This window comes from Melanostigma gelatinosum, assembly GCF_949748355.1.
Source record: "Melanostigma gelatinosum genome assembly, chromosome: 23".
Classification (NCBI taxonomy): Eukaryota; Metazoa; Chordata; class Actinopteri; order Perciformes; family Zoarcidae; genus Melanostigma; species Melanostigma gelatinosum.
The window spans coordinates 14,301,941-14,329,235 of NC_136656.1; the positions used below are offsets into that span (position 1 = coordinate 14,301,941).

Genomic DNA, 27,295 nt, shown 5'->3' on the forward strand with positions numbered 1-27,295 from the left:
TGTCAACTGTCAATCACAAGTTTCCTTTTCACGAGTGCAAAACCTTTAAAAACCAAGCAGGACTGGGGGAGATCAACTTGCACATCTGGAAACTGAGATATGACGAGAGCTGTGAAATTCAAGCCACATGACCGAACCAGCAATATGTCAGGAAAGCCAGCGCAACATTTGACAGCAACTTAAGTTGCTGTGTAACTGACATTACTGGGTCAGTTCACTGACTACTTGTACGATTACGATACATTTTACAGGCATGCGATTGGCAAAAGTCCAGAAAGCAGAAAAACATACGGATTGTCCGCATCCACCCATGCCACACAAAATAATCCCATCCCACACCACCCTCGTGTTATATTGCTTTTCTGTTTGTTTAACTGGTGGTACTTGCAGGAAGAAATCCTTCGAAGTCTCTAGAACCACACAGAGGGCTCAATATTAAGCCCTTCATGTTCATAAAGTAGCCTCTGGCCTGGACTAGCTGGGCTCCCATCTACGGACCTCCAGACGCCCCTTCCTGCACATTTCAGTCCCTCTGTTCGAGTGTGTGTACGCGCGAGCGTACGTGTGTGTACGGTAGATGGGCTACCGCAAAAATAGATTCATGTTATGGAGTCACAGTGTAAAGAAAATTCATATTTACAACACTAACTACCTCGCGCTGTGTGTCCCGTGTGTCGGCGTGTCCACATGCTCACCACATTGCTGCTACGTGTCATACAGCGTGGTGGTTTTGCGCCTTAGCTGCGCAGCTTGAGGTTTCTGTGTTACTTTTTTTGCCAGAGAGACAAAATGTAGAGAAATGGAGCATGGGAATGAAATGCCGTAGATGGTAGAGGAATCCGGGAATCAAACCGGGGACCCTCTGCTCCAGGCATTTGCACGGGTCAACGTTATTTTAGCTTACTTTTGATACGCAATATACGTACTTATGATTGAATCGACAAAGATCACAGATAAACTGCCAAACATCCTGCAACAGTTGCATGACATGAATGTGGTGAGGCATCAAGAACAGCACGGACACTGAGCGATGTAGAAAAAGGACATCATTTATTTACAAATAGATATTTCGCAGAGTGACTCCAACGTTTCTGTAAAAGATTGTCATACCAAAACACGGTTCAGTCGTCTCTAAGTTGAATTGTACAACACGTGTGACACGGTGAGCATAAAATACATGCAGATATCTGTACACTCTGATCCGTCACCAAAATAGATCTGATTACAAAAGATAGTGCTCAATATAAACATCTGTTTCACCAGCTGCTAAAGCTTAGCAAAAATAGACTCTGCGGTGTCTCTTGCTGCCGCGGTCTGAATATTAAAACACTTTTCCATCTTCGACAACAAATACTGATGTGTTGTTGCTGGCTGAGGAGAGGGTTTGGGGAAAATACGATGCGTTTCTCTTCTCCTGCGTTTCTTTTTACAGGCAAAGCTAGTGTTTCCCTCACCCGATGGTGTCTGAGCTTCAGCCGGCAACAGGGAAGTGAAACGCTCAGGATTCGTGTTCAGGCTGTTTGCACATAAGATGTGGAGAGTGTCTGGTCTGAGTGTGGTGGAGCAATGCGTGAGCACACAGCGTTATCAAGAAAAGAACCTGTGCCCCGCTTACAGAAATGAATATAAAGATATTTGGATTGGCTGTAGCTTGAACAAAGACTGCTGTGTGCCTTTCTAACAGGAAGAGAAGCGCTGGCAACACGTGGTTCAATCTATAAAGTCCATCAACCTTCAATTTGTCAGCACTTCTAAGCAGCATTGCAGGAAAATGCATCTGTTAATCCTGCAGAAAGGGATTTATATGCATACATATATACATATGCATACATATACATATATAGGGTCTCATGCATGCATGGGGTCTCTTAATAGGAAGATGAGGTTGTGGTTATTGATTTGATTGGTGTACTTTCCATTTTTCTTCATTACAGCTACGCTGTGTTCTCTATTAAATGGTGCCCACCAGTGGTAGCATCCAGAAAGACATGGAGGCAGACAGTAATGCACATGGCTGCACCCACAGACAGACTACAGTTGCATCTGTCCCCTGGACACCGACAATGAAAGAATCAAATGGGCTTCAAGTGTCATGACAGACAATATATATATATATATATGTATATATAATACAGACAGCCGTCTATGAGGGAACACACCGTCGCAGCGTCAGCGACTACGCTAGCGTGCACTAGATGTTCTGGTCTTTGTCCTCATTCCTGCGGACATGTTTACATGTAACGATACAGGACTCAACACTAAGGACTGCCTGCTGACTCGGGGAAAATCAAATGACACGTCGGGCTCGTGAATCTAGGAACTCATTTGCCTGGATGGGCAAGTGGTAAAAAAACTAAAACCTTTGTTCTTTGTTATTTTATTACCACTAACAAATAAAACAATTTGTATAGAAAGTAAGATTTCTGACCCAGACCCTGAATGAAAATTCCACTAATTTGTGTTTACATGCAGACGTGCTAACTCAGATTTACGTACAATGTCACTATGACGTACGTCCTACCGCGCCGCCCTCTAAATAACTTAAATAAGAATTAAGTTTAAAGTAGGTGTGTTTCTACGTCCCCACTAGAAACGTGGGCTTTTCCTCTCGCCTCACAAACCGCTGGCTAGTGAGTCTGTTTACAACGCACAGTGCCGTAAACAGGCACGAGGCCCCGTTGAAGCAAAGCGCCATCAACAAAACCATTTAGACGCATATTCTGAGCAAGTCCAAAGAATGCTCCGAAAACCAGAAGAATATTGGCATATCCATGTCTTGAATCAGAAAATGATACATTCAGAATAAGGCCTTATTCAGAAAATAATGCATCATAGACCTGTATCATATTTGGAACATTAGTGTGCATGTGAACGTAGTCACTGACCAGGAAACTAGAGTCTGAAGCCAATTCTCGACACAGCTTTCTACAGGTGTAGATAGATTTGAGGCATGTATACAGGCCAATGTCATTTAAATCTCCCGTGTAAAGAACAAGAAACCAGGCTTTCAACCATCAAGTCACTGGTCTGCCAGCTCTTGAAGAACATACGTGAATAACAGTCCATCCTGGGGCCCCGGTGTTCTGGACTATTGTTGTACAGCGTATTTGAAGAGTTGAGAAAAAGACTTGACTATAGGCGAGCAATGAATCAAACGTAAAACAGAACAGGGGTCTAGCAGCAGTGAGATCCTTACCACAGGGCTCCTCCTCTCCGCATCAATCTCTACATAATTGTGTAGAAGCTATAGTGGAAATAAGTTTGAGTGGATTGGTTTTCCTGGTGACGGATGGCTGCTGTCAGACAGGCTGATAAACAGATTGCAGAGTTCCTCTCAGCCAGGCCTCGCACAAAGAGCTGCGCCGCCCTCTGCTGGCAGCTACAGGTAGCTTCTAGTCACATCACTCTCGTTCTCTACCTGCCACGGGTTTGTCAACTTCACAGACACGCCCTGCCGAGAAGAATAAACATACGCATACGCCATGTTTCCTCCAGAGCAGCTACCGCTTTACCCGCTCAGTCACATAAAATAGATCCAAACTCTTCCCCATGTAGAGGATTTATTGCTAAAGACCCAAGCAGCCCACTTCTTCTTCTTCACAGTATCAGAACTCTCCCTCTCAGAAGCACCTCAAACATCACCAACGGTGAGCTACAAACTCACGTCAACAAGTGGAGCGAGAGGTCAACGAGTCAGAAGAGGAATTATCGGAGTTTAATCAAATCACATTCTTCTAGAACAAAAGCCACTGATGCACTTTGATGCCCCCAATAGAGGCCGAGAACATTACACGCTCGCGCCGAAGTCTCGTGCACACAATAACGGTGTGAATTGAAATGCTGGTCACTAACAAACATTTCTCTATCTTCAGGCTCATTTTTGTTTTGGTTGATGATTATTTCTCGCAGGTTATGATGACATTTAATGACAAGCTATTGCTGAGGTCTGGTGAAGCAGATTTGAAGTTAACCAGTCAAAGGGAACCTTCAGTGTTGTTCAGCCTGGACTGGAAGTCACTAATGGAAACAACAATATTTGTAATTGGTCCGGTATGGAGTGAGAGCTGCAGCTGCACAACGGGCTGTGATGTGATCACTGGGGTCAACTCTTCCCCTCAATGTACCGCCACTAAAAGTGCTTCTTTGTTACCACTGACAGACTCCCATTGAAAAATAGAAATAAAACCGTTCTCTCAATCCAGTCTGTTATTGTGTCTGACCGAGTCTCACTAGAAGAAGTCTTCTTCAGAACTCTCGTCAACTAAATATTCAGCTGAGACACTAAAAACCATTTACAGAACACAAACTGACAACTCTCCAACAAGTCACCTCTCACCAGATTTCCAAATGAGACTTTGTTTGACCCAATAACCAACAGACCGGATCAGGTGAAAGGTAAAGAATATCGTTCAATTTCTCTGGAGGGTTCTTTCCATTCCCCGTAGAACATGGCAACTTAGTCCAAACGGCTGTTAGCGCCGTCGGCCCTAACTGGACCTCACCTGAACTCTTAACTTGGCAAAAAGAAACATGACAAGAGCAGAGAAGTGCGAGGGTGTGGAGGGGGTCAGGAGAGGCAGAGGGAGCTGGGGGAGGAGGTGAGGGTGCACACCGGTGTGGGCAGGCCATAGTAGGAGGGGTCAGTGAAGGGGAAGAGGAAGAGCAGGAAGAGGAGGACCCCCATCAGGTAGGAGGAGAGGACGACGAAGCGGTGGGGGTGCTCCATCGCCGTGCTGACAGCTGGGAAACCCATGTAGTTACAAAAGGAGTGGCAGAGCACCGGACCCATCAGGTGACCTGCAACACACAGGAAGAGGAGATAGACCAGCATACAGCGAAGGGGACATGACTTTTTTTGGGCTCTGGACAAACTGTCAAAAGCGAGTCGGACTGGGGCCATTTGTCCAGGTCATTTTAAACATGCTGATTGGCACAAGATGCAGAAGGTGTTTCTGTTATCTTCTTAATGTTTCTCCATCACCACTATGCTAAAAGTCAGTTCTGCACCGCTGTTGCTATGGTAACGTAACATTACACCATGTGTCATCTAACGTTGTTATATTTTCTGTTTACTGCCAAGTATGAGTGCGAACACGACGTTAACCAACCGTTACTGTCTGTATCCTTTCCATTATTCGCCCCACTGATGCAGTAATACATTTGATTGTCTTAACTGATGTTACTCCGGAGAGGAACTCAATCCACCATTAAAAGGTTGAAGTCAAGTGCTGCAGTGGAAACACTGATGGTGTTGCTATGACACACGGAGATGTGTCACAACAATCCTCTCGAATTTGAGGTCCAGTATTTTTCTTATACGGCATCTGACAAGTAGGCGCTGTAATCGTGTTACATTTGTTTGTTTTTAAGAGAAGATAAATTAATACAATTTTGAAATATGAATCAGACAAGTTGGCTGAATTTGTTGTTACATTAAATCAGGAATTTAAAACAGATTAATCGTAAAGATTATCGTTCGATCAATCAATAGGGTGCAGCCCTAACTGTGAGCCTGATTAATGTCGATTTGTCATCACTCCATTTTACTGTTCGACATTTTGTGTGAAATCATCATAATCCGCACATGAATTCTTGAGTTACAGTGACCTTTGACTTCCACATTCTGATCAGCTCATCCTTGAGTCACGGTGGACGCTTGTGCTGAATTTAAAGAAATTCCTTCCAGATGTTCCTGAGATCCACAAAAACGGGACAGATGAACGGACGGAAAACTAACAATAAAACCTGATTTGAAGCAGATGCTCGAGGATTAGTGGAATATTTCATGTCCAGAATGATCCAGATGTTGCTGCAGAAGATGTTCTTCCCAAGTAAGAACAAAAGACTTTGGTTGTAATTTGATTGTTTTTTGGTGTGAAAATAACCATCTTTCAGAATCGACGTATTGCCGCCCAAACGTTATCAGCAGGTCAACGCACCTGTGATGTAAATGAAAGCTCCTCACCTGTTCTGACGAAGAGGAAGGCCGTGTAGGCCCCAAACACTGCTGTGTAGGAGAACTGGAACACTGTTAAGGACCAGAGAAACACGGTTGATCATCTCCTCCCTCCTGATACGACGGTGTGGTACAGTGGGGTCCAGTCACACACACACACACACACACACACACACTACGCTAACACACGTCGGTGCTCACCTGCGGAGAGGAAGATCCCCGACAGCGTCCCCTGTCTGAACCGCAGCAGCTCGATCACATGGTGGAAGTGAGCTGGAGGAGAGACGGCGAACGTTAGACACAAGTGTCGTGGATTTACATCAGCTGCTTTCACAGCCATGTCCTCCTGAGTGCTACGTGGATTCTAAACTAAATCATAAACAGGAATATTCGTCTTCTTTTAGACGAGTAACCACAGCAAAGGCCTGACAGCACTTAAAGAGGCCATACCAGTGATGCTTTATGTGTCACAGCTTGTCCTTCTTAAACTAAGCAGCCACTGGTTTTCATTCATTTCCACATACTTCAGAAACAAATCTACAGACTGTTGAAACACTTTTGAGTTGATCCATCTCAGTGAACATGAAGTATTTATAATTACAGCTGCAGTCATGGTTTTTGTCCGACCACTTGGGGGCAGCAGAACAATATGGAAACGCAGCATTGGGTTGTTTCTCTGATGTGACTGGATGATTGTATTTGCATCAGTTGGTGTTCCACATCAAAAGCATCACAATGGCAATAAGCCAGTGGTGTATTGTGTCATTTAATCCTACAGTTGTGTAGTGCAACACTCACATACTGTATTATCCCCTTGTAAAGTTGATATTGCTAACATGCTAGCAAACAGCTGCAGGCAGAGAGCAACATGATCATCTCATTGGTGTCCACCAGAAGAATTTAAATTCAATAATTCCCTCTGATTTTAGCCGTGGTTTGGGTCTCCACCACCTCTCTGTAGCGGCTAAACGCTCCACCATGTTCACCCGCTGCTCTCTAACCGTGTCTGTCTGGTGCTGAGCAGGTACGTGTTCTGTGGCTTTATCAGAGACTTCTCACTGAAAACAGCTGCAGATGCTGCAGGAAACCATGCTGAGGAAAGGCTGAACATCTCTGTAGAGCTTAATGGGAACTGCAGAGTCTCTGTGGGGTCCTTTAGTATTGTGCATCATAATCCGATACATTACTTGACATCGTGCTGGGCAGCTTGTGAATTTTCACAACATTTTAGGGACAAATAAAGCCTTATTGATATAATAATCACAATGTATATATATTCATTATTTATTTAAATGGCATAATGCTGATCTGTATCTGCCAAATAACTAGTAACTAAAGCTGAGGTGGAGTAAAAGGTTTCCCCCCCGAGATGTAGATGGAGACTTGGAACAAAAATAACTCTGAAGATCTAAAAGTGTTCAGTTAGGATTTGAAAAGTGTTGTTAGATACAAAAAAACACACAACTCGCATTTGAGCTGCTAAACAATGGTATCAACACCACTTTTCATCAAATAAAGTAGACATTACTTATACTACTCATTCACTGGAGCACAAGGTAACGTCATGAATACAATGAAAGTGACACTAGCAGAACTCACCGACTCCGAAGAAGAGGGGGCAGGTGAAGATGGCAGCGAGAGGACCGGCACAGGGCACCAACATGGGCAGCATGCAGGCCCTGAACACCAGCTCCTCAGTCAGCGGCGCCACCACCTGATTCCTCAACCAGCGCATGTCGCTGAAGCACAACATCCAGAACCATGGGTCTGCAGGAAGACAGAGACAGAGGAGGCTGTAGAGACAGCGCTTCATTATAGTTCACGGGCGGTTTGTGCGCAGATATGGAGATTTTGTCCAAATTTGAAAATGGAGCTAAAAATCTGTGACCTCATCCAAAAAGAAAGGGAGAAAAAAAAGAAAAAGATGACACAATCCAGCATGTTGCCTGTCTCACCCAAGGCCACCCGGATCCCATCCAAGAAGCTCCAGGGACAGTCCATAGCTAATTGTGTGAGGGGGCCCAGAAACAGGACCTGCAGCAAGGACCACACACAAGACAGGCTCTGACTTCAGGCAGCAGGATGGCAGTGAGCGATATCACTACTTATGAAAAGAAACAGCTTATTACTACAAATGTATGACTTATGTATGTAATAGCTAATGTTTGTCACCCCAACTGAAAGGTTCTATTGATAACATTGGCTATTGGTAGTTTAAAAATGCCGACTCGGGTTGTATTCCCCGTTGCCGCAGCGGTTGTCAGCAGTATTTATGGTGTGTGTTTACGTCATTAAAGAGGTATAATAACAACTGTGTGCTACACAAAACATGCAGTCATTCTCGTCGCCATTCAGCTCTCGTCCCAAAATCCATTTTCATCCTCCTCAATCCTACTTTTTCCGGCCCCTGGATGACGGGACATCCTTAGGCTCGAGCCCCGGACCACGAGATAAACTTTGCTTTAATCATAAAACATGAACTTTCAGAAGACAATTAAGCGAAATCTGGAAAAAAAAAACAATAAAAGTGATTTAATAGGGCCCTACGTCTTAACCGACAGCATCGTCACAAAAGCATAGCACCCACCCTCCGTTCCCCCTCAGGTAAACACCGTTATGTCTGTCAGCACTGTTAGCAGCTGTTTGCACTGTTGAGAGCCGAGCTATGAATTCCGTATAGACAACCTTTCAAGTGACGCTCGGTGGTTAAACTCTGCTTATGACTGATCATAGAAGATGTGTTCCTTACCATGGTGAGCATCAGAGGAAGTATGATTGCAGGAATAAGGCCTTCAAACCGGATCCCCATGAGAGCCAGTAACGATGGGACCGTCTGACACACAAACACACACAAAAACACCAGTCTCAGTCTGATGACACAACAGCTTATGTGTCAGACAGCAACAAGACAAAACAGCACATGTGTGGGCAAATGAATACATGAAATCCTCAGGGTTTATAGTCAGTGGTTTCTGAGACACGGACTCACCCTGACACCTGTGAATTCTCTCCATGCCCACACAAAGAGAGGCGACAGGCCCGACACGATGAGTACACTGGTGAAGCGTCTCTTGATCACAGTGGGGTGATCCCTGAGAAAAAGGACCAGCAGAGACATTAATCACACATCACATGACGGGGGTCAAAACTCAAGCTGGCAATGGTTGACAGCAGTCAAACACCACCAGCACAGACGTGCTTTTGCTGATATGCAGAATGTTAATCATATCGTTTTAACGCTCTGTGGCTTCTCTCTTAACCGATGGAGCATCCTCGCCCGGTGCTTCAATACGGAATATTTCTTGGCGAGGACCAGCGACTTCCTGGAGTCTCTAATGGTTACCTAGCAACTGCTCCCAACCCACCAAGAACACTCTGGCACATAACCGGCTCTGATCTATTCAAGCGTCCCAATAAGCCAATAAGCCATGACGGCGTGACAGTGAGCCAGCATGCACAAACCACGACTAGCGCTGAACCAAAAGTCAGTTATTTTCACATTCAAATCTTCAATTGAGTTTTTCAAGTTAAGCTTTGCACATCTGTCATCATATTTTATGTCACCACCCTAAAAGAAAAGGGGGGGGGGGGGAGATTTTTTGTTATCATGTTTGTATAAACATAATTTATGGTGTGGTTCAACAGAATATAGATTGCGAAAATATTTTTTTAAATGCTAAATGCCAACAAATATATACTGAAGCAGAACATTTTGTTCGATAAAAACACCTTTACATATTTTTTCAATACATTTTGACATCGGGTGCTGATGTGTGTGAGATGAGAGCGATTACACTCTCTGCTAACCACATTACCATGGAACACCCTGAATAACTGCTTATTTTAATGGATACTGAGCTCATGTAGTGCATATGAAGTTGTGCTGACTCAAAGTACCTGGGCCATGTAGTATTATTTAGGCATAAACTGTCTGGATAAAGGGGGCCTCACAGCTGACTTTCCTTTGGGGCCCCTAACAGGTTCGTACGGCCATGGTTGTGCCAAACTGAGGAATCATCAGATACGTTCTTCAGTGTTTCATAACAGGCCACATGGCAACGCTACGTACTGGTGTCACTGTCAAACACAGTGTGAGGGCCACAAGCTCAGAGAAACGTACTATTCCTGAAATATGAACACATGTAAAGGTTTGTGACTTTAATGTAAACGCTCATTGAGCCATGGTAAATATGTCAGAATGAATGAACATGGTGTAAATTAACCAGGTAGCAGAGAGCACTACAACCGTAGAGAGGGTATCCGTCACACCGCTGTGTGGCTCACCTCGGCAGGTCGCTCTTCCACACATACAAGCTGCCGACATAAGAACACGCCAGCAGCAGACAGGACAGCACCGACACCCAGCACAGCCCGTCCGGCGGCACGAAGTCGCCATTGCTGCGTTCCATTCCATCTGTCAGAAGGTTTGGCGAGAATTCCTCCTCTTCCGCCATGGCGACTGCCGGTTGAGACTCAAGCAAACGACTCCTCGGCACCGGGGCGGTCGGTGGACCATCTAACGATATAAAATATCCACCAGCATGAGGTGTGAAGGTGTCACTAATCTCCTTTCCAAACGTGAGCTAATGTTGCTAGCTTCTGCGGCGCTCTATAACGACGTCATCATATGTTGCATTTTTTTTCTTTTTTTCCTTCTTCTTCTTCGAGGGGTTTTATTGCAGCTGGCATTGTTACTGTAGCATTACTGCCATCTTGTGTCGTTAAATATGTCCTTTATTGGTAATTTCCTTTGTTAGGTTAGTTTCATGAGCCCCCCCAAATCAAACAGCCTTTGTCTGATTTGCTAGAACAGCTATATACAATATAGCTGTAAAATGATTATGAAAAAGTGGATTTAAGGTATATGGTTCAGAATATGTATCTCTAAACATAATTCTCCCATTCAGATTTGTTTTATCCGTGCTGGTAACATGTAATTATAACCCAAAATGAATTACAAGTAAATCAGCTTGATTTCTTTAAAAACTGCACGCTGTATTACTTCTCTTTCATCTGTTTTTTTATTGTAAAATTAAAATATAGTTTTATGATGTTTGTATCTATTGTCAGATTTGATAGATATTTCTTATGTTTTGGTCATGAGCTTTGGTTGTTTAGTACTGGAGGAGCCTCCTGTAATTCCTTTTTTGATAGATGTATGAATTGAACCATGACCGAACAATAATCACGTTTAATATCAATAACTTTAACCTTTTATGCATTGGAGTAACATCTTCGTGAACAGGTCCTGGTATTGTTCACGCTGTCACTGTGTCACAGCTTACTGGGACACTTGAATTCAGCAGAACCATCGTTAATGTTGCATTGTTTTCCAAGTCTCCATTTTTTCAAAGGACATTGAGGACTTTTTGTCCATGTTAACTTTTTCTCAAACTTAATTTGGGAAGAAACGTTCATTCTTTCCTTTGGAAACGGAACAAAACCTTCATGAAAAATAATTCAATGTGAATCGTCCACTTGTTTATAACTGCTTGGATAGATGTTACTTTTTAGTAGCTTCAATAATGTAATTTATGTTTCTGAATCTATGGTGCAGTTTATAGGCCACTAATTACAGAACAGTTGATGACTAGTGAAAATGTATTTGTCTGTTAGTCAAATGTCATATTCATAAATCCAGAACAACTACAGCAGTGCAACCTTACACTTTTCTCTCTTGTATGCGTCCTGAACAATATCTCTGTATCAGAAAAAAACATGACAAACTGTTGCTCTTCAGGACTATATTATAAAGCCCACCTGATGTTTCGTGATGTATTTTGCCCAAACAAGCTACATTGTGTAGGCCATAGGTAAGCTATGAATGGTCTATTTCATAATTCCTGTTTGGATGTAATATCATTGAAATATACAGGATGCCTCCCTAGCAACAGTTCATACGGTATGTTAAAACTGAATTCGGCCTATGTGTGCAGATTTGTTCATGAGATTGTCGTCTCGTTTGTGGGAAAAACTGGAACTATTGTCACCAGATGGCGCCAAAGTAATGAATGTTGTGGCCTTCATTTGAATTTACACCAGTAGTTTATTAAAAGGTGATAATCTGGATTTTATTGTATTTTATATGCAATATTGAAGAACTGTATGTGTAATACACATTTGTGACCATTTTGAGACCAATTTCGCTCCACAAACCAAAGGCGGTAGGATTCATCTTCTGTGCACCATGTATTTTTGTAGGGCGACCACGTTTCATCCAATAGTTGCTCAGCAATTTCACACACAAAAACGTTAAATGTGAATCTCATGGTAGACTTTAGGAAACATCAGAGGATCACCAACATTGTTAGGATTCATCCTCTGGGGACCATGAATGTCCATGAGGTCAGGGTAATGGACATTTCTGTCTGGACTAATCCTTATAAACAGATATCTACATATCTGTAGGCAAGGGACACGCTTTTGGTATCAATTATTCAATAAATATTTGTCGTCCAAGTAGTATTAACCGATCAGGTTTTGAGCAGGCTTTGGTTGGATGCAGGTGAACAGCCTGGGTTGATATAAGTGTGCACCAGAGTGGACCTTAGACATTGTCATCCCCAGAGCCATATATGGCCTCACGCCTAAAGCCTTTCTACTTTAATGTGGGCGGTGCAGAGCTGAGGTCAATGTAATGCAGGAGGAGGATAAACAACACCAACCTCAACCTGGCAACCCAAAACTTGTTCCCCAAGAGTATTTGAATAAATAATTCATCAACTAATAATAAAGCCATAAGTTAGGTCTTTCATCGTAAAATGATGCATTGGTGGTTTTATGAGTCCTTGAAGGCACCATGATTTGGAACCCCAAATTTACCGGGTGCGCCTAAAGGCAGCACAATATTCGTGTGACAAATTTATTTTTCTTTCTCGAGCCAGAGAGAGAGAGAGAGAGAGACGTAGGCGTGACATCTGGCTGTCTGCTGTTATATCCAGTAGGATTGAACGTGTCTCAGTCTCCGGTGTAACGTGAACGGAGGAGAGGCGATGCTACCGCTCCTGATGCCCTGCGCTACCTCTTCTCCTTCTTCTCCACTCCTACTCTCCATCTCTCCACTTCCCAGGCCGTACGGGGACTGACAGAACCCGCACCCAGGCACACGCGCACACCCAGCCACCGACCCAGAAGGAGGAATTACACACAGATCCGAGCCGGTCCCGGACCTCCATTGGCAAACATCAGCGGGTACGGGCCTCTTTATGTGATTCCCCCTCCATCATCATCTTTTATTCTCGCAGCTCAGGTCCACACACGAGCAGATGGCCGGAGGCGCCAGCTGGCCTGCTGGCCGCTGTACTGCTCTTCCAGCGACACGGTTTACGTTAAAGTCACCGTTATATGTGTGGATCTCTCGCCTGTATTCTTTATGAGGTCAATTGAATTGGCTAAGTGATGTCAAACTGTTGGAAGTGACGCAAAACGGGGCTTTGGTACTTTGTCCGCGGATTTTGCTTTATTATGAGCATTTTGTAATTATTATTTACCTCGAGATCGCTGCTGTGTGTGTGTGTGCGTGTGTTTGTGCGTAAGGAGGGCGTGTGTGCGCGCGTGCTGATGTCTTCCCTTTATGTAGTGTGTGTTGTCTGTGCGGTGGAATCCCCCGTGTACAAACCCATCCAGCACGATGGGCACAACAGCCTGTTTATGTCGCCGGAAACGGACATTTGAATGTCACAACATTTAGTGGGAAATGATTGATTTTGCGTGGATGCCAATGTTCTTATTTTCCTCCATTTTCAAAGCACAGCCCGTTACTGGTCAAATCCGATCCGGTTACTACACTATCGTGGCTTAAGAGAGAGCAGAATAATCCACACACACAGCGTGGCCTGGCAAAACGCAATCCGCTGCAATCCGCACACACAGAGCAGGAATAATGAGGGGAGACAGAGGCCATGTTTCAACACACAGAGCAGGAATAATGAGGGGAGACAGAGGCCATGTTTCAATCATCTGGACCCCAAATGAAAGCCTCTCTGGCGCATTAACAGTTCCGTGCACTGTTCCCCTGTTTCTAGAGGGTTCTGGGATGCTTTCAGGAGGAGAGGATTTGGTGGGATGGTTGAAGGGAAATGAGCTCAAAATGGCTCACAACACACACACACACACACGCACACACACACGCACACAAAGTAGCAGCAGTGGTGCTTTGATGTTATTCATGATCCAACAATATTGTAGCGTTGCTGAGTAATGAGTCATATTTGTAGCTTGCTGGGGAGATGACAGTGTTCGGCATGTGGGCCGAAACGTACTTGGCGATGTTGTGATATGGGGTGATGCAGATATGTGAGGCCGAAAATATGTAAAACCAGATGGTAGGATCGGTGTCGTCCACCTCTGGATGTGATGCAGCCAGGTTATTAGCTAGATGTTGCTATGTAACTGAACTGAGTCCGTCACTGACATGAGTCTGCTCTTCACATGCCTCTGTTCACGATAAAATCTTCCGCGATTACAATGATACATTTACGAGATTTATTTTTTGATAAAGTTCTGTTTGTATCTGTTTTCCTCGACCAGCAGAAACACAAGACAAACGTCGTAGCCTCCGCCATAGTACTCCATCGCTACTGTTGCAGCTGTAAAAGGGTGGCTAGATTGCCAAATTACAAATTTCACGATCAGAATTTGAGCAATTTGGTCCGAAAACGTTCAGAAAGTCTAGAAGAGCCACACTGTTGAAGTATTTTATGCCCATTCAAGTTAGTATGGTGCTAAATCAGAAGTTAGCCGGCTTGGCCAGCGGGAGTCTCTGGTGCGAGAGCATGTCGTGAGCGTGAGCATTCTGCAAAAGAAGCCTGCAGCAGTGAGATGGCCAACAGGAAGTGCTGTATATACCGTAAATATGTAATCAACGCTCACCAACCTCACCTGTTGTGATGATGAAATAACTATATTATAAACCATAATTAACCTTCTGGTTTCTTGGGTTCTATTTTTAAAACTGTAAATTGAGGATTATTGTGATACTTCGATATCGAATATAAAAAAAACGTATCGTGATCACATTTTTGGCCATATTGTCCAACTCTAGATCTAACTGACATGTTGAATGTATGTCTTTTTTAATTACAAACCTACATTCAAGTGAGTTGCCATGTTTGTTGGAGTATTTTCAACCAACTGATGTGATGATCAGTGGAACCTCGTTCAGAACCAGGCGGCATCCTCCGGTTCTGCAGAGTGAAGCAAATGCTGACGCGTCTTAAAACTTGCATTCTCTCTACTGACCAGCAGGGGGCGACTTCTTTGGTTGCAAAAAGACTTCCGATTGTATAGAAGTCTATGAGAAAATTACGCTACTTTTCATTTAATTTATTACCTCAGTAAACATCATAAACATGAGTTCATGGTCTTAATCTCCAGTTTCAAATATTCAATACAGCGTGATGCTCATTTAGTAAATTATGGTCCATTTAGAGTCAAATAAACATAAAGCAGGGTATGCTTTAGGGCAGGCCTACTGTGACAGGTCGCTGCCGCTACCAGAGCCGTATACAGCGTCTCCACGTCGCTCCTCTGCATTCTAAATAGGGTCACTTCTGCTCATTGGCTGCAAAAGATTACAACATGGCGACAACCGTAATCCAAGATGGCAACGGCAAAATCGCCAAACATCTTCATAATGGCAGTCCACAAACCAATGAGTGACGTCACGATGACTATGTCTACTTCTTATTTACAGTCTATGGTCAGAACGCACATCAAGCCATACAATAAGAAAGACGGAACATGCTCGTAAAACCCCCTTTTCAACACATAGCACCTTTAATAGCCTTTATATCTCCTTAAATTATTGATTTAGAAGCCTGATAGCATGAGTACCACTTTAAGCCGTGACCAGTGATGGTCGTAGAACAAAAGCTGTATTACTACTTGTAATTGCAGTAACAGTAGGTCATACTCTCTGTAGTTGTAGAAGCTGTTGCGGTAGCAGATGTTTTCATGATAAGCCTGCAGCATTAATACCTATTATCACTAGTTTTACCAGTAATAGTGTCAGCAATAGTAACAGTATTACCAGTGCTGGTAGTAGAAGTAGATGATGTAGTAATAGTATTAGTAGTGTTCTAGTACTTTAGTACCATTAACCTCAGTGATAGTAGCAGTGCTAGTTGCATTAGCGCCATTTTTTTCAAATCAGTAGTAGTAGTAGTAGTATTGTTTGCAGCAGTAGGAGTATTAGCATAAATAACAGCAACAGTATTTAGCAGCAGTAAGGACTCAGTATACTTCAAAGGAAACAGTATTTAACTGATTCTTTTGAATTGTAGAAAGATCTTGCAACAGAGTAAACTCAAGGAAAAAGAGATATGATGCAGTTTGGCTCAAAGAGAAGTGTGAGCTATTATTATGACTAACGTATGACCACCATAAAGAGCTGGTTAGGGACATGAAAAGAATGGAAAGAATTTGATTCCCAAACGTCAATATCTACACCCCAGATCATGTCCAAAATGTATAATGGTCTCCAAAACCACAGCTTGAAAAAAGAGATTTTTTGTGTTTGTGTGTGACAGAGAGATGAGGTAACTCGGCAGCAGCCCACCTGTCAGGCTCTCACGAAGCCCGAGGGGTCAAACTGAGAGGAGGCGAGCCGGCAATAACAAGGGAGGGCCGATTTAAAATAACACCAAAAGAGTTTGAGCTGCTGCTAAACTGTTCTCATTTCAATCTGGAGCCAATTCTCTTCAAGGCCGTTGAAGTTTTTCTTCGGCTACATCCGCACTCATACGTTTTCCTTTAAAACGCACATCACATGACCATTCATGTTAACTGGGCATGCCGGTGTAAACAGGAAAAAGACTGTCTACTCTGCAGTTGGTTGCTTGGTTACAGAAAATACAACACGTATTATTGTACTTCCTATAATAAAAAGAAGTACAATAATACTTAAGATCTACTCTGTCATACACACGTGCACTTAAACAGAGAGAAATGTATTTATTTAAGGCAGTAACAAGGCTGCCTTTATCTCTGTCTCACACGCATCAAAGTTACAATCAAGTTTTACTTTATTACGGGACATTTGGTCAACACACGTCTCACTCGTGTCCCCTTGGTTTCGTCGTCGTCTGTTTTCACTAGAGCTGCAACAATTAATCGATACGTTTTTAACTATTAAATTAATCGGCATCTATTTTGATAATCTAATGATCAGTGTGAGTCATTTTCTGATTCAACCTTCTTAGATGTGATTATTTTCTGGTTTCGTTACTCCTCTGAGACAGTAAACTGAATAACGTTGACATGTGAACAAAATAGGACATTTGAAGACGTCATCTTTGGCTTTGTGGAAACACTGATCGACATGTTTTACCATGTTCTGAGATTCTATAGACAAAACAACTAATCGATTAATCGATACTGAAGATAATCTTTACTTGCAGCTCTGGTTCTCCCACTAGTAGCTCTGCTGGGTGGCTGGAAGTTCCTGTTGTAGTGGAGAGCAGCACTTATGCTTTGTTCCAGTTCCTTAAAAGTTGTGCGGAACAAAAACAGCGAATCAGGCAGCGAATGTCGTGACTCAACCAGGAGGCGAGCGTGGGCGTCTGCATCATTGTTTTCAATGGACTCCGTTTCTGCCCGTCCAGACTAAAACGCAACCCTGGAGTTTTCAAACGATATCATCTCCGATTTAGGGGCTTCAAAACGCCTGAGCGTGTGGACACTCTGCGTAAACGTAGCAAAAGCTATCATTTTCAAAACAAAAACGTATTAGTGTGGATGTAGCCTGAAGGTTTGTTGAGGGTAGGACGGCTGCATTAGGGGTCGTCTCAGTGCGAAGTGAATGTAGATGCGTTTGATGATGCAACACTGGTGCTAACTGGTAACGCTAACACTAGCAGCCAGTTCATTTTGAACCACTTGCCTTATGTTCTGGAATTGCATCGTTAAACAAATGCTGACTCATTTCCCCTTGTCAGGATTACAAACAATGACTCTGTTTACATGCACACTATTATTCTGAATAAGACAATATTCAGAATTTGATGTGGTTCATGTAAACATATTGTGTTTGGATATTCTGAATTCGGTCTTATTCTGAGCATTTTCTGATTGAAACATGTGGGATATTATTCAGGTTTTAGGAGCATTCTTTAATATATACAGCACATTCAGAATAACAAGGTTTTTACGTCACATTGCGACACACGTTCACCACCAGCTCAGAGCGTTGTACACAAAGCAACTAACCAATAGTTTGTAAAGCTGAAGTAGAGATGCACGCCCAAAAGAAACGCCCACATTTCTGGTCAGAAGGAGAAACATACCTACTATTAAACATCATGAACGACTTGGATATCAGTAGGTTTTGGGATATGTGCAAATATCACAACACTGACCTTTTCAAGAAGGTGGTTGAAGGAGTGAAAGAGGGAGTTTCACACAGTCCAACAAGTCTGCCACACGTGGAAAACTTAAAAAAATATAAATTATAACGCAAAGAAGCAAAATGGTACAAGCGGCTTCGTCCGTGTCACTTTTCCATAGTTGGTGATAAACGGCGTGTTAGGGCATCGACCCGTCAGACACAGCCGAGAACGGCGTCGACGTTGGATTGACCAGCCTCGGTGATGAGGATGCAGCATTGGGTCATTTCACCTTAGTCGGAATATGCACGGCTGAGTATAAATCTTTTTTTTCTTTAGCCAAGTAAACAGCTTATCGGGAATATTGTCTTTTTCGGAATAAGGGCAAAAACCGTGATTTTTGGTGCATGTAAATGTACTGAACGATGTTCTATAAGAGAGCCTGTAGCTTGTAAGATCTCAGCACCCGGCCGTCATTGGTATCACTCAGAAACCCTATCCCCACGAGCAAACGGTTTGTCCCTCCATAAGCACAAAACCTTGATGGTGACCTTCAGAGAGCCGTGGTGTTGGTGGTGCGTTTGCTTCTCTGTCAGCTGTTTGCATCTCTGGTTGACTGCCTTTTGAATTGCAGCGAGTAGTGCTTAATGATGAGAGGAGAGAACAAAGGTGAGGGTTCTTAAACGTTTCCCGTTCGCTTTCATCTCCACTACCAGGGTCAGGCCTGTCTGCTAACAGGGTCATGTGAACTGGCCTCCTTTGATATTCAAATAGAGATGGTGAGTGCTACAGGTGCATTCTCTCCGTCATTCTCCAGCGTTTTTGCTATTTTTTTCTCATTTCCTATCGCCTTACCGCGTCCTAGAAAGCAGGGCTATTTAGGAGCAGACAGGACTGCAGGATACATACTCCATCACAGCATAGCAGCAGCCACACACAGACACACACACACACACACACACACACACTAATATATCTGAGGGCTACTGTGAGACTGACCGCCTGTGAGAACTTTGGGACGGCGGACGGGCTCACGGCAAGCACCCGCTGCTCATTGAGGACAGTAACTGCAGAACGTGACAGTGAAGTGCACCAGAAAAGTCTCCAATAACACCAGAAAAAGTTGCTAGATTTGTCGCTAGTAGCTTTTGACAAAAAAAGTCGGCAAGAGGATTTGGATCCTCCTGGTTCTAAAAAGAAGTTTGATTGTTTAGAAGTCTATGAGAAAATGACTCAGTAAACATTGTAAACATGAGTTTATGGTCTCAATCTCTAGTTTCAAGTCTTCTTCAATACAGCATGATGTTCATTTAGTAAATGATGGTCCATTTAGAGTCAAGAGACCATAAAGCAGGGGATTTAGGGCGGGCTTACTGTGATTGACAGGTAACTGCCACTACCAGAGCCGTATCCATCGCTCCTCTGCATTCCATATATGGTAACTTCCGTTCATCGCTTCCAAAAGAAACAACATGGCCACGGCCGTATTTCAAGATGGCGACGGCAAAATCGCCGAACTCGAGGTTTAAAGACGGCAGTCAACAAATCGTGACATCACCCTTGGTGATGTCACGATAACTACGTCCACTTCTTGTATACAGTCTTTGGGCAGTGCCGAACCCTAACCCTAAGTCAGCGTGGTCACAGCAAATGGGCGGAACCACAGAGCCGAGGCGAACACCTGCTGATGACAGAATTGACGTCACACGGACCCTCGCTTACTTGCGGAAACAGAAATACTTTCGTCTTGTCATTTGTAAAAGCTTACGTGAGTTTTCTTTCTTTGTTTTACCTTAACAAATCAATAGACGGTGAAGCATCTGTCTTGCCAATCTAATTTCCAGTCGACATGGAGGCCCCAGCAGTTTGCTAGCAGCAAGTTCACTTGTTGTTGTTTTTCGACGATTTAAGCAATATGTTGATTCAGAGGCAAATTTATGGATTCGACACATGAAGTTCAGTTTAGTCTGCTAGTCATGAGGAGCCTGTAAAAAGCAGTTGTATACGGTCTTCTGTGTCTCTGGAGGGAGATTTCTAAAGTCTGAATAATAATAAAAAATAATGATGTCATCAGGGGAAGCTTATCTCAGCTTGGGCTTGAGACTACACATTTATGACAGAGAGTCTTTGTTACCAACTGGAGGTTTGGAAGACATGGAAGGTTTCATCAAAGTGTTGCATTATGGGACATGTAGGATCCTGTGACTCGGGGCTTGGCGCAGGATATATCGCCCTCTGTTCTATACATTTTCTTTATATATGCCTAGAGACAAATCTCCAAACGCTATAGCTACATCAATCTCAATCACGCATTGCCATTTAACCATCACCATATTTCATAGATGTAGGTAAAAAGTATGTTTGATTCAGAGGTCTGGAACTAGATTAGATTCATCCTATAAATATAAATAGGTGAACTTAAGTTAAATCCTTTTATGTAGGTGAATTTAAGAAAAACACTGATTGGAACTAATTGTAAGCAAAAAGAGAAAAAGGAAAGGAAGGAGTGGAGGCTGGGTTTGGTGGTGGGGGAGGGTAACTGAGCCGTTCATAACACTGGATTAGTACAGTCTAAAGTGTTACATAATGTTGAGAAGACATGCTCTCTGGCTCCGTCATGCTTTCAAATATCAAAACATAAGCAACATAAGCAACCATCTACGTGTGTTTCACACGTAAATGTTTGATTAAAAAGAAACTATCTTTATTTATTTTATTGTACATTTTCATTAAATGTAATATTGTAGGTGCGTGGAAACAAACAAGGAGGCGAGTATTCCCTTTGGCTGCACCATGTGGCCATTTATTTCCATCCATACAAAACAAACATCCATTCACTTCCTGCCATCCTTTAACCCCCTCTGTCACCAGGGTTACGCCCCTTTCCTTAAAGGGGCCCCGTGAATTCGGTCGTTCCCTACATGCGCCCCCCTAGAATTCACTAACTCCCGAGATTAGTCCCAACCATTAATGTCTCGGGGCCCGGATCAACCGACCAGCCCCACTCCGTGTCTCTGGGGCCGGAGGCAGGACCACCGTTGAAGGCCCCCTCCGGGTCTTGTCGTACTGAGGTGGGAGGGCCCGAGGCCGCCCCCGCCATGGGGGTTCAGCCAACCGTACCGGTTGGTCCAGGTCCAGATGTGCTGGTTTAAGGCGGTCAACCGACACGTATTCCAGCTTGCCGCCCATGTCGACCTTGCAGGTTTTGTCTCCGGTCTCCAGCACCCGAAATGGCCCAACGTAGGGGGGTTGAAAGGGTCCACGGTTGCCATCCTGGCGAACAAACACATACTCCGCTGACCTGAGGCTGGACGGGACGTATGACTGTGGAAAGCCGTGCTGCGACGTGGGCACTGGTTTGAACAGCCTGGCTTTTTCCAGGAGCGTTTCCCGCTGCTGGGTTGCAGACCAAGGGTCTGTGACTTTGGGGATAAACTCCCCCGGGACCCGCAGTGGCTGTCCATAAACCAGTTCAGCCGATGAAGCTTGCAGATCGTCTTTGGGGGCTGTCCTAAGCTCCAACATGACCCACGGAAGCCTGTCTACCCAACTGCTGTCTTTGAGGCTGGCACGGAGAGCAGCTTTCATCGACCGGTGGAACCGCTCGCATAATCCATTAGCCTCCGGGTGGTAGGCGGTAGTGCGATGGAGCTTCACCCCTAGGCTTCCTGCCACTGCATTCCACAGCTCTGATGTAAACTGTGGGCCTCGGTCCGAGGAAACGTCAGCTGGGGCTCCGAACCTGGCGACCCAAGCCTGAATAAACGCCCGAGCCACCTCATCCGACATTGTTGATGACAACGGGATAGCTTCTGGCCAACGAGTGGTTCGGTCTACCATCGTGAGGAGATGTGTGAAACCACGGGATGGGGGCAAAGGTCCTACCAAGTCCACATTTACGTGATCGAACCTCCTTTCTGGAACCGAAAACTGTGCTAAAGGGGTCTTTATGTGACGGTGTACCTTGGAGCGCTGGCACACCACACAAGTCCCGGCCCACTTCCGTATATCCTTCTTCAGCCCATGCCAGACGAACTTTGCTGAGACCAACTTCTGCAACGCCCTCTTGCCGGGGTGTGACAGTCCATGAATAGCATCAAAAACCTGCTGTCTCCATTCATCGGGAACAACCGGCCGTGGCTGGCCTGTGGAGACGTCACACAGGAGCGTAACGCCAGTTTCGCCAAACGGGACCTCCTCCAACCGCAGTCCCGTAACTGCCGTCCTCAACTCCTGGACGCCCGGGTCTGTAACTTGATCCTCTGCCATCTTGTTATAGTACAAGCCTAACTGGACAGCCCTGCAACCAGGTTTTCCTTGCCTGCTACATGCTGTAGATCCGTGGTAAACTCTGATATGAAGGAGAGCTGCCGCTGCTGGCGCGCAGACCATGGTTCGGTGCTCTTACTCATGGCAAATGTCAGTGGCTTGTGATCCACAAACGCAGTGAACAGCCGAGCCTCCAACAGGAACCGGAAATGCTGAATGGCCAGAAAGAGGCCGAGGAGCTCCCGATCGAACGTGCTGTATTTCCGCTCATTAGGCCGCAACTGTTGACTGAAGAAAGCCAGCGGTTGCCACGCCCCTTTCACCCACTGCTCGTGCACCGCGCCCACCGCATAGTCCGAAGCGTCCGTGGTGATGGCAATCGGAGCCTTAGGTGACGGATGTGCCAGCATTGTTGCGTTTGCCAGAGCTGTTTTCGCATCAAAAAACGCAAGTTCCAGTCCAGTCCACCAGCTGTTTGATGGCCTTGCCTTTCAGGGCTTCGTACAGGGGCCGCATCACTTGCGCTGCTCGGGGAATAAAGCGATGGTAAAAGTTCACCATGCCTAAAAACTCCTGCAGGGCCCTCACCGTGAGTGGGCGTGTAAAGTTAGTCACTGCCTCCACCTTTGCCGGGAGGGGAAGCGCCCCGTCCTTTGTGATGCGGTGTCCCAGAAAGTCAATGGTGGTCAACCCAAACTGGCACTTTGCCGGGTTGATGATCAACCCGTGCTGGCTGAGTCGCTCGATTAGAGTCCGGAGGTGAGACCTATGCTCCGCTATTGATGAACTGGCCACCAGGATGTCATCCAGGTAGACGAACAGGAAAGGCAGGTCCCTCAGCACTGTGTCCATTAGACGCTGGAACGTCTGCGCTGCATTTTTAAGGCCAAACAGCATCCACAAGAACTCAAACAGGCCGAATGGAGTGATCAACGCAGTCTTGGGAATGTCCAGCGGGTGAACGGGCACTTGATGGTAACCTCGTACCAGGTCCACTTTCGAAAACACCACACTGTCCGACAAGTGGGTAGAAAAGTATTGAATATGTGGAACCGGATAGCGGTCCGGGATCGTTGCATCGTTGAGCCGGCGATAATCTCCACATGGGCGCCACCCGCCCCCAGGCTTCGGGGCCATGTGCAGGGGTGAAGCCCATGGACTGTCGGAGCGGCGAATGATGTCCAGGCGCTCCATGTTTTCAAACTATCTTGGCGATGGTGAGCTTCGCTGGATCTAGGCGCCGGGCCCGGGCATGTACCGGTGGGCTGGTGGTAGAGATGTGATGCTCCACCCCATGCTTGACCATGGAGGAGGAGAAGGTGGGCTGCGAGAGGTCTGGGAACTCGGCCAGCAGATGCAGAAACTCATCAGCCGCTGCAAGCATGTTAGTAATCCTGGTAGAGCCTGCTCCACTTAGTGTACATGGGTAAGAGCAAAAAGTCACAGCATTTATCAGGCAGCGGCCCTTGACGTCCACCAATAGCCCATAAGCGCATAGGAAATCCGCGCCAAGCAGGGGAATGGCAATTTTGGCAGGAACAAAGTCCCAGCTGAAACGCTGCCCCATAAAACACAGCTCCAGGCACCGTGTCCCAAAAGTGCCTATGGGGGTACCGTTTGCGGCTTCCAGCGGGGGGCCCTGCCCGTTTGTCAGCATGTCCACTATTATATCATCATTGGTTTTGATATTGGAGCACAACGCTCCTCTGCGCCCCGTGTCGCAGAGAAAGCGCCGCACGGAAACGTCATCCCTGATGAACAGCAGCCTGCCTTCCCAACCGACGCTCATGGCAGTCACTGAGCGACGGCCCTGGCATTTCCCGTCCTGCCGAAACTGCATGGTGAACGGCACCTTGTAGCCCGTGGCCCAAACCTTGCGTGGTAATAGCACAGGCTGGTAGCTCCCTGCCGTTGCCGTGCTGCTGCTGCTGCGGCGACGATCGTTGTCTCCCCCGGCCACGCCGTGGCTTGGGCCGGCCTCAATGCGGCGGCCGTGTAGCTTTGTTGGCCCGCCAGAAAGAACTTATCGGCCTCCTCGGCCAACTCCCGACAATCGGTAATCCTGGTGTTGGCTAAAGCGGCCCGCACCTGCAGCGGGAGCTGCTCCAGAAAAAGTTCCGTAAACAGGAACTCCGGCTCGTAGCAGCGCTAACATTTGTCCATTAGCTCCGACGGCTTGCTGTCGCCGAGACCATTCAGAGCAAGCAACCGGCGAGCCCGCTCAGAGTCCGAAAGCCCAAAATGTTCAACAGCCGGTCTTTCAGGGTATTGTACTTATCCCTCTCTGGAGGATTTTCCAGAATGCTCACCACTCTGCCTGCTGTCGAACTGCCGAGAGCCGCCACAACATAATAATATTTCGTCGCGTCCGCTGAAATGTCTCTGAGGGCGAACTGTGCCTCAGTTTGGGCGAACCACACCGCCGCTTGCGTCTCCCAAAACTCCGGTAGTTTCAGCGAAACTGCGTGTATCGACATCTTAACTTCTGGAAACGACCAGGAGCGTCAGGGTCACCAATGTAGGTGCGTGGAAACAAACAAGGAGGCGAGTATTCCCTTTGGCTGCACCATGTGGCCGTTTATTTCCATCCATACAAAACAAACATCCATTCACTTCCTGCCACCCTTTAACCCCCCCTGTCACCAGGGTTATGCCCCTTTCCTTAAAGGGGCCCCGTGAATTCGGTCATTCCCTACAATATGACTATAACCCTCTCTTTGTAATTAACCAACCAAAAGCACAGTCCCGGTTCCAGTGACTAAGAATACATGCAGAGAGGAAAATCTTCATTGAAACAGGTTGAAGATGTAAAAATAGTGTGAGTTTTGTCATGAGGCCATAATTCACTGCAGAGTTCATTTGTCAGTTGGAGTATATTTAGCCCTCTGTTCATTTGTTTCTGGAGGAGACAAATTTGACTCTTCCCTTTTTTTCTCTCTTTCGTCTCTCTCTCTCCCACACACACTCCACACACACTCACCCTGCCCCTGCAGTGGGTGGTGAGAGAGAGTGAAGGAGAGGGAAAGCCAGAAAAAGAACAACAAATGTCCAAGAAAAACAGGATGGAGGGGGGAGGGATGGGGGTTTGGGCTCCAATATCAAAACCAATGATGATATAATAGTATGCATATTTTGCATCCTCAAATGGTCCTGCCTCCAAAATGTAAAATCAGGATCAGTATGAAGACCTGTTGGTCTGTTTTTATCATTCTCTATGTCAAAAAATCCAAACTGCATCATATCCACTGTGGATATCTTCATGGATTATGTCATCTACCCTTTTTAGTCAAAATAATTTGTATATTCACTGAGTTACAGGAGCTCGTGAAAGTGATGCCAGGACTTCAGCCTCGTATGTGTTGGATCATGTTCTTCTGTTGCGTTGTGTTTTGTGATACTTTGCTTCGAGGCCAATACATCCAAGCTGGTAGACATCATTGACATTATTTTACTTCGTCTAGCTTATTAATTAATAAATTTTAGTAGTGTTATTGTAATCGGCCGACAAATAATACGAAAAAAGAAATACTAAAGATGTGTTTGATGTTTCGTTTTTTTACCCGTCATTTAAATTAGTTTTAATATTATTTAAAGGTCTTAAAGGCTGATTCAAAGGCTTAAAATACATTTTGGTCAAATTCAGTGAATATCTTCTCGCGGTCCGCTCGCTATCCTTTCCGTTGAGGACATTTCGTTAGAATAAAGCATGTTTTGGAAATTATAACGACTATATCTTTTTAATAGATTTTGAGTTTAGGCTGTAGTTCTTTCTCGCATCTGACTTCGTCACTGTCACGTCAAATGACGGCGCTGGATGCAGGAAGAACAGCAGATCTGAGGAAGCACTGAGGAATTTATTATCATCAACACTGATTGGACATCCACATAACAGGTGGCAATTTCGCCCTTTAAGATGAGATAGAACTTTATTTATCCCGAAGGAAATTCTTGTGCGATCAAAGATTACAACAGAAGTATAACAAAAAAGCAATAGAATATAAACATATATGAAGCATAGAGTAATACTTAGTAAGTGTAAAATAAGTAATATTGAAAAATAGAAAAGCAATATGAGTAATTTTATTCATCAACCATAATAGAAAAAGTTAATTAAAACAACAAAAAGTTGCATAAAGTGTATAAGAAGTAATACTTAACAGATCCTCATTAAACAGGTTTGTTGTATTCAGAGAATATCAGCCAATATTGAATTTATTTTAACTAGTTTTGGCCTCGCTGTGTTGTGACATTCCACTGTGGTGTATGGTGCTGTAACGCTGCGATACAGTGTGATGTTGCATTGGTTGGTTGGCTTTGCGTGGTTTACAAGGCGGTGTTATTTGCCGAGTGTTGTGTTGTGTAATGCCGTGTGTGAGTGTGTTTAGCAGCAGCAGCAGTTCCTATACCACAAACCCTCCAGCCACTCCACTCTGCTCCTATGGACTGCATTCCCTTTATCTATTTCTCTCTATTATTCTCTCCTTCCTTTGTCTTCCTTTGTCAGACAGATTTTCTTTGTCTTTCTCTCTCTCTCTCTCCACCCCCAGGATGTGGCTGTGGGTTGATTAGAAAATGCGTGGCACAGAACAGGCAATCCATCACCCTGCCAAAGCACGCCACTTCCGCGCATGCGCTCGCTCCTCTTCCTCATTTCCCTCCTCTCTCTTCATCATCCACACAGATCATCCAAGCTTTGGTGTGTTGTGTGTTCGTGTGTTTTCTCCAGAAGGACCAGCAGCATCTCACA

General features: G+C 44.9%; 2 protein-coding genes across 2 annotated transcripts in view; one reads left to right on the forward strand and one right to left on the reverse strand.

Moving 5' to 3' along the window:
- Positions 1 to 1,033: 1,033 nt before the first annotated feature.
- On the reverse strand, positions 1,034 to 10,502 carry rce1a (Ras converting CAAX endopeptidase 1a). The gene is made up of 8 exons (XM_079295759.1): positions 10,241 to 10,502; positions 8,946 to 9,048; positions 8,706 to 8,789; positions 7,912 to 7,990; positions 7,556 to 7,723; positions 6,158 to 6,229; positions 5,966 to 6,028; positions 1,034 to 4,797 (listed from the first exon to the last, which is right to left on the reverse strand). Exons 1-8 carry the CDS (start codon positions 10,408 to 10,410, stop codon positions 4,568 to 4,570), a joined length of 969 nt encoding a protein of 322 aa, XP_079151885.1. The 5' UTR covers positions 10,411 to 10,502; the 3' UTR covers positions 1,034 to 4,567.
- A 2,606-nt stretch (positions 10,503 to 13,108) lies between these two features.
- peli3 (pellino E3 ubiquitin protein ligase family member 3) overlaps positions 13,109 to 27,295 on the forward strand; it is a 34,952-nt gene continuing 20,765 nt past the window's right edge. Inside the window, exon 1 of the mRNA XM_079295058.1 lies at positions 13,109 to 13,147. The gene's annotated coding sequence lies outside the window, so the exon portion shown is untranslated. The remainder of the gene's footprint in view (positions 13,148 to 27,295) is intronic.